The 21,414-nt window shown below is 44.6% G+C and overlaps 1 protein-coding gene across 1 annotated transcript in view; it reads right to left on the reverse strand.

The window, feature by feature from the left end:
• LOC119655406 (somatomedin-B and thrombospondin type-1 domain-containing protein) overlaps positions 1 to 21,414 on the reverse strand; it is a 245,694-nt gene that overhangs the window by 91,159 nt on the left and 133,121 nt on the right. The window contains exon 2 of the mRNA XM_038061289.1: positions 6,551 to 6,745. Coding sequence (XP_037917217.1) covers positions 6,551 to 6,745 — 195 coding nt within the window. The remainder of the gene's footprint in view (positions 1 to 6,550; positions 6,746 to 21,414) is intronic.

Consider the following 21,414-nt stretch of genomic DNA (forward strand, 5'->3'; position numbering starts at 1 on the left):
TGGTGGGCGTTAATATCGCATCTTGCTTTTACCCTCATGCCTTTTATTTTGGCATATTGGATAGCTCGGGTGAATGTTCCACTTGAAACTTCGTCTACTTCGTAGGGGGAATAAACAGAGTTCCAAAGAGTCTCCTTATTTTCCTGTTGCCGTTTTATGGCTACACCGTAACGTCAAGTGGTGTCGCCATCACATAGATTGTTAACTAAGATAACTTCAAGGTCTTTTGAAACCACAGAAGCGGAGTCTATAATTTCTATTGGTATACTACAAGTCAGCATGTCGGAAATTTAAGGCCCTGACTTCCCCACCAAAAACCACTGGTTCTTGTATCAGGTATGCCCTCAAGAGTCGTTAATGATCCTTAACGGTTTCCTTAGGATACAGGCAGCGGCGTCTCCGAGGGGCTCAAGTAAGTAGTTCTGACCCCCTAGCTGGCATAATACTTGCGGTGGTAGTCTCGAGAAAGTTTCTCGGTGAAAAGCGAGCTGCTTATGACCGATACACGCCGAGGCACATAGGGAGTCCCCGGAGCCGTCGACAGTTCCTTGTGAACGTCGATAGGGTGATGTGAGCCAAGCTCTACTAAGGTGGTAGCATGTATCAGGAACCAGCATTGAACCGGTATTAGTAGACCGCTTTGCCCCAAGCGAGCCCTGGTTCGTCCGTGAGTTCCGGGATCAGCGAATCGTAGCTCAGGCCTCAGGGAACTGGGGTAGGGGCTTTGTTCCTGAGGGTATATCCATTCCTGACCATTGCGGCCTGCTCCCTTGCATACAGTGCGCTGGTAAAAACTCAAATGACGAATACAAACAATACCAACGAGGAGACAGTGGGAGTAGAGAATGCATGAAATGAAAATGCGTCGCTGGCCCCAGCATCCAGGAAAAGACGCAGCAAGGGGTAAAACACCCGACGAGACCCCGAGATGCGTAGACAGAGAAAGTGATCCGGCACCTGGAACGGAGACGGCAGGCTGCGAGGGAAGCGTTTCAGACGACCTTCGCGTCAGAGTCACTGGTGCCGCTGGTGGGCGGGTGGTGAGGTTTAGAAGACTTCTCGAAATGCAACCATCAATACATTGCTTTCGAAGTGGTTGGGGGAAACTCTCGGTGTGTGCTACCCCGGCGCTTTCTATCTGCATGGAACGTCGCGCAAGTGAACACCAGGAGATTTGTCAAAATTCTTGAAAAAGGTAGAGCCCCGCTGGAGGGTACTCCTGGGGGTGGTGGCGGTGCAGCTGACACTGTCGTAAATTCAGTTATGAACCTGATAACGACGGTCTGCTGATCTTCTATGCTCAAGAGGACATTGAGACGTGGCGAACCCTCTATGTATTGCTGGACGGCGGAAATTACAGAGGAGTGTTACAGACTCTCCCCTTAACACAACGTCTAAATGAGCGGGAGGAGGCATATACCATAATGACAGAGTAGAAATCAGCCAAACGGAGACTCCGAAGCGTAATAAATAGGAGCAAAGCTAGCTGCTGGCAGTATCTGTTCGACAAGGTGAATGGAGATCCGTGGGGATGCGGTTACAAACTCATAACCCGAAAAATCGGGACTCTGCGGAAACCCTGTTCAGTTAAGACCAAGCAGATGGAACGCCTTGCAGGGGAACTATTTTCTACACACCCCGTACAGGATGATGACGTCGGCGCGGAAAGTGTCGAGGACTGCCCACTTTTTCTTATAAAAGCGTTGGAACAGGCAGTCCTCTCTATGAGAAACAAGAAGGACCAGGATCCAGTATCCAGGTATTCAAGTAAAAAAATTAGTATTCCAACATCGGCCAGGCATATTCAATGCAAGGAAGAGGGCATTCTTCTTCTTCTTGTTGGAAGGTGGCAGGGCTTGCGCTGATCAGCATGGGAAAGGTGACCCGAAGTTACTGTCTTCATACCGCCCACTTTGTAAGCTTAACACTGCTGGGAAAATGTTCGAAATGCTCATCGGAAGGAGCCTTGCTGAAGCGATAGGCGCTGGTAGAGACTTATCTCCACGGGAGTTCGGTTTTAGATCAGGGAGATCCACAGTTGATGCTGTCATGCAAGTCGCGGATGCCATTTGTCGAGCGGAGGCACATAGCCGCCGAACTCGACGGGTGGTGCTCCTCGTAACACTTGACGTCAGAAACGCCTTCATTTCCGTAAGATGGAAAGACATTCTAGGCACACTAGACAATACTTTCAACGCACCGAACAAAATATTACGGATATTGAGGGACTATCTAGGTAATTGCTCCCTGCCCTATGGAACGCTAGAAGGTCGGAGGAGAATGGAGATCACGTCTGGGGTAGCGCAGGTATCCATCCTTAGGGCCGGACCTCTGGAACGCTTCTTGTGATAGTCTACTAAAACTCGACATGCTAGAAGAGTCGCGCCTGGTCAGTTATGCAGATGATGTCGCAGTACTGATTATTGGACGCACTGTCCAACAGGCGCAAAGTAGGCTCGACGGGTAAATGGATGGATGACTGCTCATGGTTTCAGTCTTGCACTGGAAAAAACCGAAGTAGTCATCCTGACTAAAAAGAGAATCCCCCCCCCCCATTCAGCGAGTCGATAATCAAGTCAAAACAAACGATAAAGCCTCTTTGACTGGCTCTTAACGCAAAGATGAGTTTTTTTGAGCAAATCAAAGCAAGAGCCAACAAGACTGCAGCTGGAATTTCGACGTTAAGTAGATTAACGACGACTATTGGGTGTCCTACGTCTAAGAGATGGCGTCTCCTGATGAGTTCAACGCAGTCTATCCTGCTCTACCGTGCAGAGGTATGGGCTGACGCTTTTGTCAAGGAGGTATATCGTAAGCGTCTTGCGAAAGAACGGAGACGGAGAACTTTGCTGCGCACTGTCTCTGAATCGGTCGGGATGGCGATCACGTGAGTGATCTTCGTGAACCTTTCTTGCTAAGGAGCGTCAAGTCAAGAAGTGTTTGCTCGTGAAGAACGGCAACGCAACCTAGATGAGTGACAACTCTCTTGGCAAAATGAAACTAGAGGCAGATGGACTGCCCGGCTCTTTGGGAACTTAGATGGCTGAATCGGGAGTATGGTGAGACTGAATATCTCCTTAACTAGTTGTTAAGTGGGCATGGAGGTTTTCAGTCTTACCTGCACAAGATTGAAAATTCACGATCTCCGGATTGTGTGCTTTACAACGGAGTTGTGGACGACGCTCAGCACACCTTTTTTTCTCGTGGAAAGTGGGATAGGATTCGTCGGCAGCTCTATTTACATGGGGGATCTCTCCCGCACCATTTTCGAGGAGATGCTGAGGAGCGCTGACAGTTGGAGCTGTGTTGCCCATCATTAAGTTCGGGTCCTTCTAGTTGCAAAGAAGAGAGAGCTCGACCGATTGAGGAGCTGGATGGCATTGGGTTCCTTTAATTGACAGTTCCCTTCCTCCTCTCACCTCACGTTGGTGAAAGAAATTCCCTGACTTGAAAGATCCGAAAGGGGGGAGAGTTCGGGATCTAGCCAGAAGTAATGTGACAAGCGGTTCGAGGCTAGCTCTCTGACGATAGGGAGGCGTTTAGTTGGTAGTCCAACGACGTACCGTTGCAGGAGTCCAACATTCTGTGCGTAAATACATGCACCTACCCCACCCAAAAGAGAAACTTAAAATCCTTTTCGCTCCTCGCGGATATGTTTGAAATTGTTCCATTTGCTCCTCCATATGGCGTTTTTTTCGATGACTACGTGAAACAGCCTGTAGGTATACATACTAGGTCTACCTGCAAATTCCTGGTATAGTGGTCTTATATAATAGCATGTCGGCTTTAGGGTTGCTTCTTCGTTATCCTGCCAGTAGGCTCGTTACTTGCTGGACAGCATTCGTAAACTGGAGGCTGATGGGATGAGGGGCTAGTAGGGACCAAATGAATTCCTCGGGTAAGAAATGTCATTGCTTGGCCTCCCAAATTATTAGTCTCTTGTCTGATATGATGGAGTTAATTTGTCCTGCTTAACTTGCATGGATGAACTCAACTAGAGGATTGACAGTGAAGTCATTCATTTGCCTCTGCTTCACCGAGTGAAGAAAATTGAGGGTAGCGTCTTTCCGTAATTGCTGACGTATATCTTAAGGAGTGCATGTTGAAAAAGAATCAACCTTCCTTCCGGTAACCTTAGGTTCAACTGTCGATTTTGGTTATTTAAAAATGATCCTTTCGAACATTGGTTAGTACTTGTGGCCGGGGTAAAATTAGCCAAGCATTCTGGCGGAAGTGGAAACCTTTAGCCAGTCTTTCAAAGGTACGTGTTTAGTACAAAAGGACTCGTATGAAAACCCTTCTTTCAAAACATCTAGAATAGAAAATTCACCCTTGCTTGTATAGCACAATCCGCAATGCGCTCTGAATACATTTTTTCCCGTTTATAGTCTCAAAGCTAGTGTCCTGCGAACCATAGGATAATTCCCACTGAAATATAAAGAGGAAGGTTTCGCTATGATGCCGACCATTAACAACAATAAACACAGCAACAATGATAGTCATGAAAATGTTTTTGTTGCTATCGTAAAGTTACATGAGCATGATTCTCAATGAACATGGCGCCATGGGTTCCATAATGCAAGACAACACAGAATGCAGTCCAGGTCCTTGTTGTTGCTTTGAGGTGTAATTTTCTCTATTCATAGAGCATTGAACCACTTTAAAGACTACAATTTTAGCCTCAAAGCAAGTACAACCGCTGCAATAGTGCTTCAGCCAGAGTAGATGAAATAATATCCTGGCCACATGGATTATATTCACATTTGGCCACTTTGGATTCCTGGAAAAAGCGGGCCCTCGGGAGAAGGTGAAGTTTCGAGGACCAGGGAATGGAAGCACAAATCAACTCACTTTAATGAAAACAGACTTTGCCTTTCGCGTAAGCTGCATCAAAGCTGGAGCGCTACGTACCAGCATGCAGTTCGTTGAGTAGAAAATATCCTGCCTCCAGTGAATATGCCTGCAGTGTATGCCATCATTAAGGCGTTTGAATCACTCCAGCCATCCTGCAAAAGCCGTGCCACAGTAAATTCTGAATGTTCATGTTAAACTGCTGATTATCCTTCAAGCTCGCCCATTGTTGCAGTTTCCAAAAATATAACACGAACCGTACAAAAAAAGGACTCGCTTTGGGTTTTGCTTTGTTTGAATCCTTCGTTCTTTCGCGCCGGGTAGGCATACCGCAGTGTGCCGGGTTTTCCTGCCATTTCCATTATAATTTTTTTTGAGCTTTTTTCCTATTTGCTGCCAATTACTCATCAACGTGCCGCATGCTTTCGGGAGTTTATCTTCTACAGGAATGGGTTGGATAAGGAAGGAAGGAAAGGAGGAAGGAAGCTGAGGTTTACTGGGAGTGAGGAGAAGATTAGAGGACGTATTGGAGTGGAAATGGAGCCATAAACGACTTTCTGGGCAGAGTATTTCTATTTTAAGTCATTAGTTGTGACGAAAAGGATAATAAATGGACTGGACCACCCAAGAATGAAACATCACATAGTGACAAGCATTTCCAAGGATAATGAAAAATCGATTCTCGCTCCAGAGAGTGTGACTTTTCCGAGTAGAAGCCCAACTGACAGTCCACAGCGCCAACGTTATGGAATTACTTCACCAAAATCACAAATTTCTCCATTAAAAGGATTTCAAAAAAGTTTCCTTAAATTATCTTGTTTGTCTATTCCTGGAATGGATCCGAAATTGGGTAGACAGCAATTAACTTTTTTTCCTTTCCAAAGTAAAAGGACTGCGGTATCTTCAGTCTGGTAACAGAATAATGATTCCTCCGAGGAGTGATATAAGTCAATTTACTGTCTGGCGGCAAAGATTGAGTTTTTGTAGCGAATTTTCATTGTGGAAAGGTCAAGGATGTTTCTTCACTTCAATGAGCTTTAAGGATATTATCGACGTGTACACTCTGCGGCTTTTTATTTCTTGAAATTTAACTGAACTGCGACGAACATTTCGAGGGAAACTTGGCGTTTTCCTTTCCATCGTTTATTCGTTATCCTTAATCAATCTGGCGGAAGGGTGGTATCTGTGGGATGGAGCAAAAAGGATGTTTTCCCATTGTGTTCGCCGAAAAAGCTGTTGCCTCCTGCCAGCAAATCAGTTTGGCTTCCTTAATTATCGTTCATCGCAACAAATGTGTGCTGTATGTCCAGGGGTAGAATCTCATCCTTGAGCATATTTTTGGATAACCAAACATCCTGATATAAATACATAACATACGTACATACATGTCTCTGAAGAGATAACTCAAAGGGAGTGTTTGTGAAATGCTATAAACTCGTATATGGTGTACACTCTGAATAAGGGTTGCGTGATCTTTCGCTTCATTGAAGGGTTCTCTGAATAATTGAGAGTCAAGAAAGTATATCAAGCTCTATTTGGGTAATTACTTCCACCACATGTAAATATATAATTACCCTAACGGTGTCAAACGGAGGAAATATATTGATTTTTGAGAAGAATTTTATCCTTGAAAATCTAATTAACATGAATAACCCTTATTTCCTGCTGTTTCTAAAATTAAATCAAAACCACGGCTTACCTCTTAGTACCCTTCTGTCTTTATGTCCGTGACAATGATATCCTTGACATCCACGTTTCTGTATGAGTGACGGGCAATGTTTTCCTCCATTCTGTGGTGGCAGGATAATTTCTCGAGTCCTTGTCATCATGCCGGTTCCGCATGTCATGTCGCAATCGCTCCATGGACTCCATTCACTAACTTGACAATCGAGAACTGCAAAAAAAAGGAGAAGGATTTATTTAGAATTTTAGAAGCTTAACCTTTTCAATTATGGACGGTTTTATTTGTGATTTCGGGATTCAAAATTGATGAGGTTGGGAATACACATGAATATTTGGTGGTTGACTGAAATTTAGGGTCGTTTTCAGGGAAGGTTCTTTTCATACAGTTCAGCTTGTTTGGCTTTCAGAATATATGTCGATACCATCCCTTTGCTTACTAGGATCACTAGCGGATGGTCCAGCACAAGATGATTACACACATGCAGAATGTTGCGAAACTAGACTAAGGAGTTGAAAAACCTTCTTCAATCCGAACTATGTCCGCTGACCATGACTATGGCCATACTCGAAGGGAACTTCACTGAAGACAGTCCAACTCAGTAAGGAATTTTGGTCTAACTACATTCGGACTACGAGCGGATTTTTTGACCCTCATGCAGTTCCGTCCCCACGTACTCGAGGAGGGCGATCAGACCCGAGTCTGCAAGGGTCTCATCTGAAGTGGCTTCGGCCACGAAGCCTCACCGGAGGTTATCTGATACCATGGAAACCGGGACGGCCCTCTGAGAGCATATGCTCCAGGAGAATTCCTGGAGGATGTGTTCTCGGCCCGGTTATTTGCGGTTGGCCCCCTAGTGGGAGTTTCATGGTGGTTGTGGTTATGCCTACATCGCGGGCAGAGCTCCTCGGAGTTCAAGCGTCGAGTTGCGCTGTACAACTCGGGTGCCGTACCCCTTAGTTGCGGCAGAGGTGTTAGATAGGCCTCGCATCCACTGGTATGAATGCTGAGCCTGCACTCAGTATAAACCAGGACCGCTGTGCTTGCATGGCGGGGCTCTGATTGTGGTCCAAAAATTAATCCGTGTCCGAAGAGGACCGTGGGATTATGCCTACACGGCAGGTACTCACGTTAAACCCCTAGGACTTTCATGACCCTCATGCAATTGAAAATAAAAAAAACAGAGCAAACTAGATACCTTTTTTAATGGCCGGAGGTGCAAATCTTAGAAAGATACTGCCACACCAGATTACATCAGTGTCTGGTATTCTCACTCACTAAAACCATCTCCACCTTCTCCTTTTTCCTTCTCTGCAGAAACGCCACATTACTTCGCAGGGAGGACTGCTTCCTCCTTGCGCGTTCTCCTTTTTCTTTTGACCAGAATTTTTTGGATTGCGGAGGTTACCGTGCATCGGTTTACTTCCAGCTTCAGAATTTCTTCGACAATGGTTTAATGGCTTATGCTGGTTTTTAGAATGTCTTCCAGGAAGAGCCTGGAATCATGGACACAAGTGAGATCCCGACCCTTCTGGGAATCATCCTACCGTTGTTGTCGTTTCCTCCCCCCTCTCCTTTCGGTATTCTCTATTTTTTCGACTTGATTCATCCTCCTTTTTTTCGTACTGCGGGGCTTACTTGCCAAAATGTCCTTCGGGGAATTCCGCAATAGCATACATTGTTTCACCTGAGATTATCCTTAAGGCGCTATAGTAAGTCAGGCTTATCCTCTTCCGATTGTTCTCACACGCTAGGGCTACCTTTCAGACCGGTGCCGCGTAGGATAGCGTAGAGCAGACCATATCAGCTACCAATAATCTGTGCCTGTATTTTGGACTTGTAATGATAGACATCATCCGTGCCAACGATATGCTGCTATTTGCCGCCTTTTCACAGGCATAGTCCAGGTGTCCCTCGAAATTGATCTCTGTGTCAATCATCACCATTTGGTAGTATTTGAGGTGACGATGCTGCCACTGACACGAATACTAATCGTATTTCCTTTCGTACGATTGGTAATTAGGACGGCCTCCGCCTTTCGCTCCGTAAGGTCAAGCTGCTTCCCGCGGATACTACCTTGGCGTGGTGGAGGAACCTCCGGTAGTTTACCATTACACTAAGGGCGTCCAAAACACGAATATGAAGACAAAGGATTTAAACTCTCCACGTGGCAAGAAATAACAGACTTCGAATCCACCCGCGGTCATGAGCAACCATGTAGCGGCCGGGGCGCGGATTTTATGAGGCCTCATCACATTCATGCCCCCTATGGATAAATCTGTAGAAGGCATGCTTTCCAACTCAGTGGAAAGCTTGCATTTAGTGCCTACGGTGAAGTTAGCAAGAAAGCAAAGCACGGAAGTTCTCAACTTGGGAGAAACAAGAAATCCGACTATGGACGGCTCGCGGTACTGCAGCCCAAATCTCCCCGCAAACGGAAGAGTAAAGTTCGGTAGAAGGGAAGTTTGACCACTAAAGAGGGGGAGGGTGGCTGAACCCTGCATGTCAGAACCGTCTGGTGACGTGGATGCTGCTGATTTTACGCCGATATGTGGAAATGGATCCGACCGGCCTGAACACCGTGAACCTGGAAGGCCCCACGCCGACAGCAGAAGAAGGAGCTGCGAAGGAAGATGAAGCACACACATTTGTGGTGGTCAACGTTTTATTGTGCTCCGCACTTGGGCTTACACCCACGCTTCCCGCATGGATTGGGATCGCTGTGCCGGCAGGTAATCAAATCAGATCTCAATGAAGCTGGTCCCTCCCATAGGAATACGGACATGAAGGGGGCAAGGAAGACGATGTATGCGCAAGTTGCAACCTTAGTTCTGACTGCTACCGTGAGAGTTTTCTCCAAGGATGACAAAATGTCAGATGGACAATTTACCATCGTCCGGGAAAGGCTGTGGAAAAAATGCTTCAGGCTTGAACGAAGCCAAGATTTGACAATCAAGGTATTCGTTATGGGCTTTTCAATTTGGAGTCCACTGATGATGTTAGCTTAAGGTGTCTCCAGCAGGTAATCTCGGCTTTGAGTTCTGGCGGTCGGCCCAAGTTCACTACACTCAGCTGCGAAGGGTTACCGAGCCTTCAAAGAAAGGTCGAGGATATTATCCGCATGCTGGGTGAACACAGCCCGCACATGGACTTTGGACACTGGAGGGTAAAATTCATGAATGCCAGGAAGGACAAATCTACGAACATGGAGGGGTTAAGCTTGGTATTCAAACTTGATCAAAAGATTCTGAATGTGGTCAGGGGAAGTCACAAGCAGCCCGGGTACCGTGAACCTGAAAAGCTCCCAAACCGGCGGCAAAAGACGGAGCTGCGAAGGAAGATGAAGCACCTTGGGAATGAGGACATGGACGTGGCTCTACCACTAGGTGCGATAATGCCCGGAGAAACTGGACGCAAGAAAGCGGCACTCAAACTGGATCAAAAGAGTCTGAATGTGCTCAGAGGAAGGCACCATACGGTACTCTACTTTTTCCTAGGTAGATTCAAATTCAATTATATCATGAAACTGTAGAGCATAGTTTCCATTTTGAGAGCGAAGAACAATGATGACCTTTGACTCACAAAATATTGAGCAAATTGCAGCATCTTCGGTGCCCTCCCCCCGCGCGGAGGATAGTGCATATAGTGGTGAAACCATAGACTGAATCTTATCTGCTAGTAACTTCTCCTACACCTTTTACGGAATAGGCGGAAGAAAGGGAAGCCAGAGACGTGAACGGAACTGGCTTGATGCCAGTTCGAGTGAACGAATCTACGAAAACCCGACACCGCAAACCAGTCAAGGTGTTAAGTGGAAAACAGATGAATGCGCTGAGGGATGAGATGAGACCTTTTATGAATGAGGACATGGGAACTGCTGTCTTCCAAATGCGGCTTTTCTCAGAGAAATCATACACCAGGGGATCGAGTTTCTGCCGGTATGGTGTGGGGGAAACCCCGTCACATGCGGGTCGCAACATATGTTTCTAACAGTTTTCCGTTAGATATTAGATTAAGTTGATGTCGAAACACATAAAGATTGGTCAAATTAACCTGCAGCATGTCAAAGCCTCCTCCTATCTGCTGGCAGTGAAGCTGACAAAACTGCAGGACTGCCCCTACATTTTTCTGGTGCAATAGCCTTCCTCGAGGAGGGCGATCAGACCTGAGTCTGCAAGGAACTCATCTGAAGTGGCTCTGCTACGAAGCCTCACCGGAGGTTATCTGGTACTAGGAGAGCATATGTTCCAGGTGAATTCCTGGAGGATGTGTTCCCAGCCCGGTTATTTGCGGTTGACCCCTTAGTGCGAGTTTCATGGTGGTTTTGGTTATGCCTACATCGCGGGCAGAGCTCCTCGGAGCTCAAGCGTGGAGTTGCGCTGCACAACTCAGGTCTCGTACCCCTTAGTTGGGGAAGAGGTGTTAGAAAGGCCTTGCATCCACTGGTATGAATGTTGAGCCTGCACTCAGTATAAACCAGCACCACTGTGCTAGTCATGGCGGGGCTCTGATTGTGGCCACAAATTCAATCCGTGCCCGAAGAGGACTGTGGGATTATGCCTATACGGCAGGTACTCTCGTTAAACCCCCTGGGTTCGATTTAGTAGAATCTGTGGTATTGGATCAATAAAGGGAGCCGGAATCTTCTACAATGAAAGATTCATAAGACCAAGAGCTTGTGTCCTGATGTCAAGACAGTTAGAGGCAACCATGCTGAGACAGTTCTGTTCCCAGGACTTAGTTACGGTCATCGTACAATATCAGATTAATGGCGAGAAGAACATCATCATAGCCCCTGGATATATTTATTCAAAGCTCTGTAATGAGAGCAGCCCATAGGCTAATTCGAGCAGATTTATGGGGAAACAACAGATGTGGGGGCACGAAGCGTTGTAAGAGTTACTGGGAGTACTGGATCCAGTTCTTACAATGCCTTCCGATTCTCGTGTCCATATACATCTGTTTGGTAGAAGATATGAAGTTATCATGAAGGCCCAGAGAAGTTCGCGGCGGGACATACGAAAGTCTTCTACACCGATGGCTTAAAAACAGAACAGGGTTCTGGAGCCGGAGTCTACCTCTCGAATAAAAACGAGAAGTGGGCTTTTCTTTGGGACAATATGCAACGATTTTTCTAGTCGAAGTTTATGCTATTCTAAGGGTGACAAACGGGGTGATTGACAAGCGGTTGAAGGGCAGGCGCATCGCAATCTGCAGTGATAGCCAGGCTGCATTGAGGGCGTTCCATTGTAGTCCTTTGATGAATGCAGAAACAGTTTGAACTCTATCTCTAGATTCAATACGGTGGAACTGAAACTGGAGGCAAGTGGAATCTCGGATGCTTTAGCAAACGAGGGTTCAACCATGCCGGGGCCGGAACCAACAATTTGTCTGCTAGTAACATTGGCTAGTGGTCTCTCTTCAAAAACTTACGACAAGCTTCCCACAATGACAAGTGGCAGAGCCTAAATGCTGCGATACGTTAACGAATCCAGGACATTCCCTTAGATGGGGGCGTCGTGTATAATGAGCAACCAATGCCTGAGTACTCAGAAGCTATAGCTTGCCTGCTGGTCGCTATGAGTATAGTGCTCATTGGACCAAACCATCCTCTCTACGTCAAATATATTCCTGAGCCTGTCCCTCGAAAAGTGGATACATTTTCGGTATTTCCAAGCACCAAGTTTAGCTCTGTGGAAATTTCGAATAGAATTCGGCCCCTGGTGTTAGTAGTTCGACTGCCCAATCCAGTCCACAGCGCACGCATGGAAATCACCCACTATAATTTGGGAGTTTCCGCTTCTTGCTTAGTCTCGGAAGCACATTTCCTCGAATTGTGCGATCGTTGCGGTTGGCCCAGAGCAACTATCATATATATGTAAATGCCAACAATTTAACCATGACGAATTTAGCGTGTGGAAATGCCAACACTTCCTGGATGGCACATACCTACAAACTGGGATATTAGGCGTAGCCAAAATTCCATGGTATGACAAATGGGTTTCTCTCTCCTCTCCGTCCTTTCAACAATGTGAATTGCAGGTAGGGTATGCCTATAGACCAGTGTTTCCTGGAGACCGCGGTAATCTTGAAGATAGGCAAATTTTCCTCGAGTTTGCGCAGGTAGCGAACCTTCGCCATTTGAATTCAATGATTGGAAAAAGATTCAGCTCGTAAGAGCACGAGCAGAATCTATGCTCGTGACAGATGCCAGTGGGACGTAAACTGTGACCATTGAAAAACTCCAAAAAAACGGGCCACGTTTGGCCTTTCTGTCAAACCGCTGAGTCCCCTCTATAGTCCCATGACGGGGAAGTCAAAATCAGGTAACTTTGAGTATGCTGAAAAGGTTGTTTAGCAGGTTCTTCTTCGCCCAACCAGCCTGGAGGATGTCGCCAGAAAATACGAAGCTTTAATGGTCTCTTCCCTATCGGTCAAAACGACTATATTACATTTTGGACACAGATCACTAGACTTTCAGTATCGCAAGTACTTTCGTACTTCCATATGAAGCTGGATTTGCGTATGGCGTATGGGAAAACCCAGAGTTCCCGAGGTACTTCGTCTAGGATCTTACTATGGCTGTAGGGCCTAGCTGTCCAACATCAGAACTCACGTACCCCTACATCACTGCACGCTACAGCATATTTAAGATGGTGGTCCGGGGGAGGAGGTATAGGAGTAAGCTCGGGAATGTATATCAAGGGTATAGAGGCAAGTAAGTCCTGTCTTTATTTTGGAATTGGGCGGAAAGGATGCTTGTGACTCTAGTCCTGCCAGGCGAATTTGTCTGGTATCCTTTATTCTAGTTGGGAAAGTCATATAAATTGATATTATTTGCAAGGATCAGCGTTGTTACTGACAGGTTGGAAAAATATGATTGTCAGTTGTTGCGTGTGACAGTACACTGACAAAAACGAAGCCAAATGCCAAGAGGGCGTTACCTTAATGAACACCGATAGAGACAAGAACTGCGGGCCCATGGGAATCTCCTTATGTAAATAACATGGTGGAAGTCTCTTTAACTGCCTACCTAATTTAATTCCTTTGATTTCGTCAAGCTGAACCTATTGACTGAAGTCATTCACTCCATTTTAAGATATTTTTCAAACAGTATACACAGAAGATTTCGCGGTTAAATTGAAGTCTTTGAATCTAATCAAATTTTCCTTTTAATCTATTTTCAACTAATCAAATGACACATGCTTTGAATATCCGTAATATCAGAGACTAATTCCCAAACCATCAATCAAATGGCAAGCTGAAGAGGAAACCTTTGATACGTTAAGTAAGAACCCCTTTTATCTTGCCCACAACTACACTTAAGTTGCTTTCATCCTGGTATTCCTTGTCTAATTATTACGATGTTGCTCCTTCCGAATTCGATCCTTAAACATCTTTGCGTACTCATACGTACTACTCGTGTGTATACTACGATATATCCTTGAAGCTTTTAACAGTCTAACGCTTTGTCAGTTACATAAGCACTGATCCAAGGAAGATATCCTTGAGTGCGTGTGATTTACTACGTGTAACTTCTTCGACCCGCCATTAATGCGGCAATGGATAAAAGAATCTGATATTCACATCTCAAGTCGCAGAGATAAATCTTATGGGGAAAAAGTTCAAGAAGATACTGAAGGAATGGAGGAAGGTGCTATTTGCATTAGTCATAGTGGTTTTGATGATAATTTAGTTTGGTGAACTTGGTTATCCTGGTGAAAGTAATAGACGAGTTTCGTGAGACATTTTGTTAAGTGATGCGGTCGGGATTTCAGATAAAATGAAGTAATTTTAACATTGTGTCCTTGTGTAGGAGTACTGAGGATGTAAACAGTATCTGGTTTTACATAGCCTTAGTAAACGGGTTAAGTGTAGAATTTCGTAACGACCTAGTTGAAGGTGTTGTTGGACCGAAATAATGAATGGAATTTATTAAATTTGTTCAAAAAAGGCTGCCTGGAATAAGCTGTTATTATTATAGTTATAACTCGAAGGATTTCCACCTCTTCATGAAACTCTTACAGTTGATGTAGAGGACTGAATTGACTTGGGTGTTTGACAACTAACCAACTATAACTAGAATAGAAGACAGATTAATATAGAGGATAAGGATCAAAGCAATTCCTATTCCTCAACTTTCTGCTTTCAAGAACAATGAGGACCAACTGTCATTTTCTGTATTACCTTTAGCCCTTGCCTCGTTCAGCAGCGGAGTCTCCTCTTGGTTGCTTTTGGTCGTAAGCTGTGGAGTACCGCAACATCTTCGGCGGCTCTCCTTGTTTTTGGTCACTTCCAACTGTCCGTGATAGATCGATCCTCCTTCTCCTTAGTGGGCCAGACAGCAGTCGGTGTTCCTATGGATCTGAATTCTCAGTTCTCTGAATGCATACCATTTTACGGTGGTGCGGTGCACACTACTACATTAAGGGTGTCTAAAAACATGAATTAGGACACTATATCTATTCCTATTCTCCAAGGACAAGGAGCCCCAGACCAAGAATCGTGAAGTCACGGTCGCGACACCTTCAAATTTGTTTTCCAATGGAGATATCTGTGAGACTCTCCACTTCGGCGGAAAGCTCATACTTAGAACATAAAACTCCCCTAAAGAGAGTAGCTGCAAAGTATTGTTACTTAAGTTATCTAGGGAGAGAAAGACTTCGCAAAAAGAAGCTTCTAAATTTTGTCAATCAGAACTTCCTCCTCCTCATTTACTTGGGGAAACGGAAAAATGAGAAACTGGTTATCTGCATGCGACTGTTCTGAGGTCATCCGTAAATCTTGAAAGGATTTTAGTCTACAATAAAACAACCGATTTCACAAGAAGGCGAACCTCCTAGGGAATGAAGATATAGGTGCCGTACCAAATACCATAACTGGAAGCGGACAAGGAACCGGACATTTAGAAGAAGGAGACAGGTTGGTATTCCCGATGAAACCAATGTTAGTCATGGTAGACTCTCCTGTCAGCGGCAGCGAAGGCAAGAACAAATTAAAGCTACTACTGCAGTTGAGTTTAAGGTTGTCAAGTGATTTATGCGAGGACCTATTTTTCCGGCTTCTGCGGTATTTTTGCTTTAGGAACAACGAGAGAGATTTCACCGAGTGACAGGCAGACAGTCCCACGGCAGCTTCAAAAGCCATGGCTTTGTATTAATGGAATCTATAATATAGGGTCAGTAAAGGGGACCAAAATATTCTAAAATCTTAGGTAAATAAGATCCAGTTCTGTTATTCAACTTGTTAGAAATAACTACGTAGAAAAAACTCTGGGATTAAGAGTCATCTTACAATCGCAAGTTGATGACAAGAGGAAAAACGGAATAGTTGCCTCTATGATCGGCGGGTACAGTCTCTGTCTTGTTCACGACTGTCAAGGTTGAAATCTACTTGCATCACTTAACAGCCGCGGAGCTCAGATATGAAGGCCTGTACCAAGCCAAGGAGGATTTGGCCCACTTATAACAAAACCTGATCGCAAGAGCTCTTGTGTCAGATGCATACCAATGCATACAAGATTATGGCGGTCTGGACGGGGCACTGGCCCATAGAGAACCATGCCGCAAGACTCGGCATATCGTGCAATTCGCATTACCGAAACTGCTGAGAAGGTACTTCTTTTGCGATTCCTAGCTCTAGCTATAGTCAGTCTACCGAAACTGGGTAAACCATTCCTTGGGGGCTTCAGAAAGATTTCTAGCTGCAGGGTCTTTCCTTCGTGGACTCTACTGGTTGACTCTGAAGATCTGAGTCGGCTGGACTCCACCTTCTTGCTCTCATAACAAAAGTCACGATCTAAGGAGTTTGAGGAATAAGAACGGGGCACTACAGCGCTAATTGGGGTCGACGGAAGAACTAAGAAACCTGACAGTGTATGCAGATTCAAGGGACAAAGTAGTAAATGTAATCCTAGAGGAGAGAAGCTATTTGATTTTATCAATTCGGCTGGTATCATGACTGCAAAAGTAAGGTAAGCATTAACTTTTGTCGTGCGGAGAAGAAGCAAAATAATTAACGCGACTCTACGTTACAGTTCATGTAAAATTGACGCATGTTAGATGAAGTCTCACTATATGGCCATTTGCAATGAGCGCCGATGTTTAGTATGGCCAAAATGACCATCCATCATGATTATAGTCAATCACGATGGCATAGTTATCCCAACAGTCAAAAGAAGTTCAAAGTGACCTAAATGGAGCTCCCGTCGACACGCGTTTGCAGCTGATATGTTGGGCAGGCTTGGGAATGTTGGGGTTGTCCTTGTAGACATTTATCCATAGACTTAAGGTGTTCTTTATCAGGTCAGAGTGAAAAATAGATGCTTTTAAGTGAAATGAGGTGAAACTGGGAATAATGCAATCACGAAGAATCAACCGTGCTCGTCGAACCTAGAACTCGCGATCGAGGGAGAGAAACCCATTGTGTATTGCATCCTTGACTGCAGTGCTCCCCAGACCTCACTTGGAGGGTGTCTGCCCGACTTATGGCGTTTCGTGGAAAGTTTAAAGATTATGAAAGAGTCCCTTGGGCTTCCAGAGATGCCCTCTCGAAAACTATCACCAAGCAGGGAATTTAGATAAGAAGACTGAACACATTGCCTGCTCTAAGGCTTGTCTCCGTTAGAGAAATTCGCAACACCTGTAGAAACGCTGGTGTAAGACAGATTGTATGAGGGGGTGGGGGGTGCCATTCATTCATTATCCACCAATATGAATACTGAGCCATGATAGCCTGGTACCGTTCTACTTGTCTCAACGGGGCTCTGATTGTGGTCACAAAATCAATCCGTGCCTTAGGAAAACCATGGGATTAAGTCCACGTTACAGGTACCCACAAAAATGCAAAGAGATATAACTGTCAGCGGAACTGAAGCCCAGGAAGCAATAAAACGAATGAAATCGGGGGAAGCAGCGGGACATGACGACATCGTATCTGGGTTCTGGAAAGCGAAGAGCTGGGATCCATCACTGTGACTCAGTGGATTCTTCAATCGGTTTATTGAGAAAGGTAGAACTTCATCTGACCGGCAAAAGAGTACCACAGTTCCAAAATGGAAAAAGAAGGGTAGTCCAGAAGAATGCTCAAATTACCGTCCAATTCGGTTACTTTCCTATACCATGAAGATTTTTGAGCGCATTTTTGACAACCGTATTCGCGAAATCGTTGAAATAACCACGAATCAAGCCGGATTTGTCAAGAACTGCGAAACCATGCGGTTATTTATGGGAAAACACCGTGAGAAGGATCGCCCTCTTTACATTGCATTTCTGGATCTAGAGAAAGCCTTTACACGTGTGAGATACGAACTCATCTGATTTGTTCTACGACAACACTTCCTGAAGAACTTGTTCACTGGGTCCAACTGCTCCACCACGATTCAAAAAGGTAAAGTTCGAAGTGTGGCGGCTGCATCAAATCCACTTGGTCTCTCTGTTGGTGTTTATCATGGAACCGCTCTCTCACCACTCCTTTTTGTTATTTTTATGGACACTGTCACACAGGGTAGCCCACGTCCAGCGCCCTACACACTACTTTATGCAGATGGTGTTTTCCTGCCGTCCAATATCCAAAATTATCTCGAGCAACTTGTCCAAAAAGGGATTGATCGCCTCATGCAAAATGGTCTCGGATTGAATCTAACTAAAACTGAATTTTTGACGACCAATCGCCATGAAGCAGGCACAGTCACTGCCAGCGGCCGTGATCTGCCCAGAACTGAGCGGGTCACTGCTATCAGCCAATGGAGAACTGTGTTATGAAATTGCTTCACGCATTAACACAATCTGGATGAAGTAGCGTTCCACAACTTGTGTCCTTTGTGATCGACGTATCAACGAACGTCTCAAATCTAAAATTTATCGCAATGTGGTCCGTCCTGTCGCTCTCTATGGTTCTGAGTGTTGGCCAACTAAAGAAGGCAATGAATGGCGTCTTGCGATAATGGAAACGAAGGTGTTGCGAAGGACTAGTTGTGTGACACGCTTTGATCACATCCAAAATGATGATTTTCGCGATCGATATGGGGTTGCACCGATCATGGAAAAATTGTGCAAGAAGTGTCTTCAAAGTTGTGGGTACGTAATTTGCGCTAACGACAAATCATTCGCCAAGATTGGTCTGAAGTCAATGGTAAGCGACCCAAGGCCGAAACAACGGTGGGTTGATACCCTGGATGGGAATTTGAAAGCTTCGTGATTGCATCCAGACCAGACTTTTGATAAAACAAAATGGCGAAACCGATCACACCAAACCGACCCTGCTTGTGAATGGGACAAAGAGTGAAGAGACAGAAGAATAATTGTTAATCAGCGAGTGGCCAATACAGCTGAACCAGCAGCGTTATCAAAAAATCGTCAAGTTCAATGGGCACTGAACTATTATAAAGCAGATCCTATCACAGGAGACTTATTTTCACAGAAGCTTTGAAAAACCATGGTTGGCAATGCAACATCGCTCTGTATTCACGGGCATTATCCATAACGCTCTACCAAACGCAGACCTACCTCATCTTTCCTTTGCCATATATATAGCCTTAATAAACTGTCAGGGCGGGTTCTTCCTTGTTCGGATCAAATGGCCCGGTCATTGTAAGTACTAATCAAAAACAATAAGGTCGCTGGTACCCAGCAAAACTCAATAGAGTCTGCTTCAGTGCTAGTTTGTTAGTCGAAAATAGGAGCGATTCTAGAAGCTGAGGAGGCCACTATAGATACGTAGACACTTGAGGCTGAAAATCATATGACGTTTTGGCAGGGATAAGTCAACAGTTTTGACACGAAAATGAAAGCGAGTCAGTTGAGCGTCGGCCTTTCGATTATTTAGCCCAGTCAAAACCACTGGGCAGATCTCTCTTTATTTATGTGTAGAACCTTAAGGAAAGTGAGCGTGGCTATGTAGACAAAGTGGCAGGAGTGGAGTATTTCTGCCTTTTGTAAGCAATTTTCGGCACAAACGAAGCCGATTAAAAAATTAAAGTTTGGCCACATGAAGAAAAACAAAGGGAAGACTAACCCTAATTAAAGAAGGAATCGTCTACCGATTGGAAATCACCTTCCAAGCTTTAAGTCAATTGGGAGTTTCCACGTCAAACCACAAGGGGGTCAATCAAACTAGAGGACTATTACGCGGACTTTTCCATATAAAATGAGAGTACGAAATCCTTATGTTGATGAGCAAAACCAGCAGTGTGGATATTTGAAGCAAATTGAAGATGGTGACCGTATTCATCCATTCTAGGGGTGCCAAAGATTGTTTCCGATAGGGGTCCTCAACCGCACTAAGGTTTTTCTCACTATCAAAGTCGGGTATATAGGTTTCGGTAGAGCTATCAAAATGTACATTCCCTTATACGCTGGAGGATTCGGCTAGTGGATTTTTCTATAGCTCGAAAAACGTATGCGCCTGGTGTTCACTCGTTTGGAGAGTATGGGACACCCACATGGTCCTTTTTTCATATTATTAGCTTTTCACAATTTGATTTTCAATAAGATGGTGCTTTGCAGTTGGATAATAATTTAATGCCGAAACAGTGATGATCCTCTAACAGCGGAACAACACAAAGACAAACACAAACATTCATGACCCGGTTACGAAATTGAAAGACAGACGCTCAATCAACCGGGCCAATCTTAGATTACGTGTTTCTCTCTAACCGCCGGAGAGATTATCTCATTGACTTCTGGAGGATCTGTTCTCCAAATCACTCTATTTACCTAGAATTATCTTTTTAATTGTATTTTTAAATTCTCACCGTTTGGCAAACGCTACAACAGGGATATATTCCATGTAGAATTCCCAATCACATTTTTGAGCGCCTAATTTTGATCCTAAACATGAAAGTCCTGTTCAGAGAGATGGGGTTGCAATGATGCTTCCAACTTGATGGCGTGTAAAAAATATTGTGAGCAGGTTTTTCAGTTGACGTTGATTTAAGAAAAATAATGGACTTTTCGTTCCATATGTATTTGCCACCGAAGCCGTTAAAAAGGAGGCCAGAAGAGACACTTTTTTTTTCTTGTAGATTTCCATCCGACTCTTTGAACTAATCGGCAAACTCAGCATACAGCATTTAATTCAAGGATCTACTCAGTGGTTGAGAGCAATCCTCTTACACCGATTTAAACGTACATATTTAGTATGCTTCGAATACCGGATTCGAACTTACAAACTGCACCTCATCCTATCAAAACACCAGTTCCTGTATCTTTAAGTAACCACCTCAAGTAAGAAGATGGTTAGCCTTAGGAATTAGCACCCTTCATCAAGGATTTCAACAAAGTTCCTTCCTGCATACGAAGTGAAACTGAATTGCTAGTTGCACTTTCAACTTTAGTTTCCGTTTTCGCCACAATGAGGACGACTTAAGGGCTCTTAGGTACTCATAATGTATTCCCTATACACCTAATAACTCCTTTAAATAATTCATCAAAGTATCTTCGAACCCGCACAACCGTATCAAGCCCTCCTGTGCCTGATTTACATATATAATTCTCAACTCTTTGATTATTAAACCTGATATGAATGCTTGCTCACTCCCCCGTTTTAACTCTGAACGACCAAGCGTTTACTTCCAAAGAAACACAATATCCTTTGACGATTTCTTTAAAGCCCACGTACGTATGATATGTATATTTTCCCTTGTAAAAGTCGTATGTCTGCAGGATATGGATACCTGACTACATCTCAGTATACCCATACATCCTTGAATAAATATTCGCGACCAATCTAGGACACGTGCTATGTCCTCCTCACGGCGGTCCAGAGCAACCATATATCTGGAACAACATTCATAATTCCGAAATATTCAGAGAAATCATCTCTAGTCAGCTGACAGCCATGGAGGAAGCACATAAGGTTGAAAGACTGCCTCCCACCCTTAC

The sequence above is a fragment of the Hermetia illucens genome, chromosome 4, assembly GCF_905115235.1.
Source record: "Hermetia illucens chromosome 4, iHerIll2.2.curated.20191125, whole genome shotgun sequence".
NCBI lineage: Eukaryota > Metazoa > Arthropoda > Insecta > Diptera > Stratiomyidae > Hermetia > Hermetia illucens.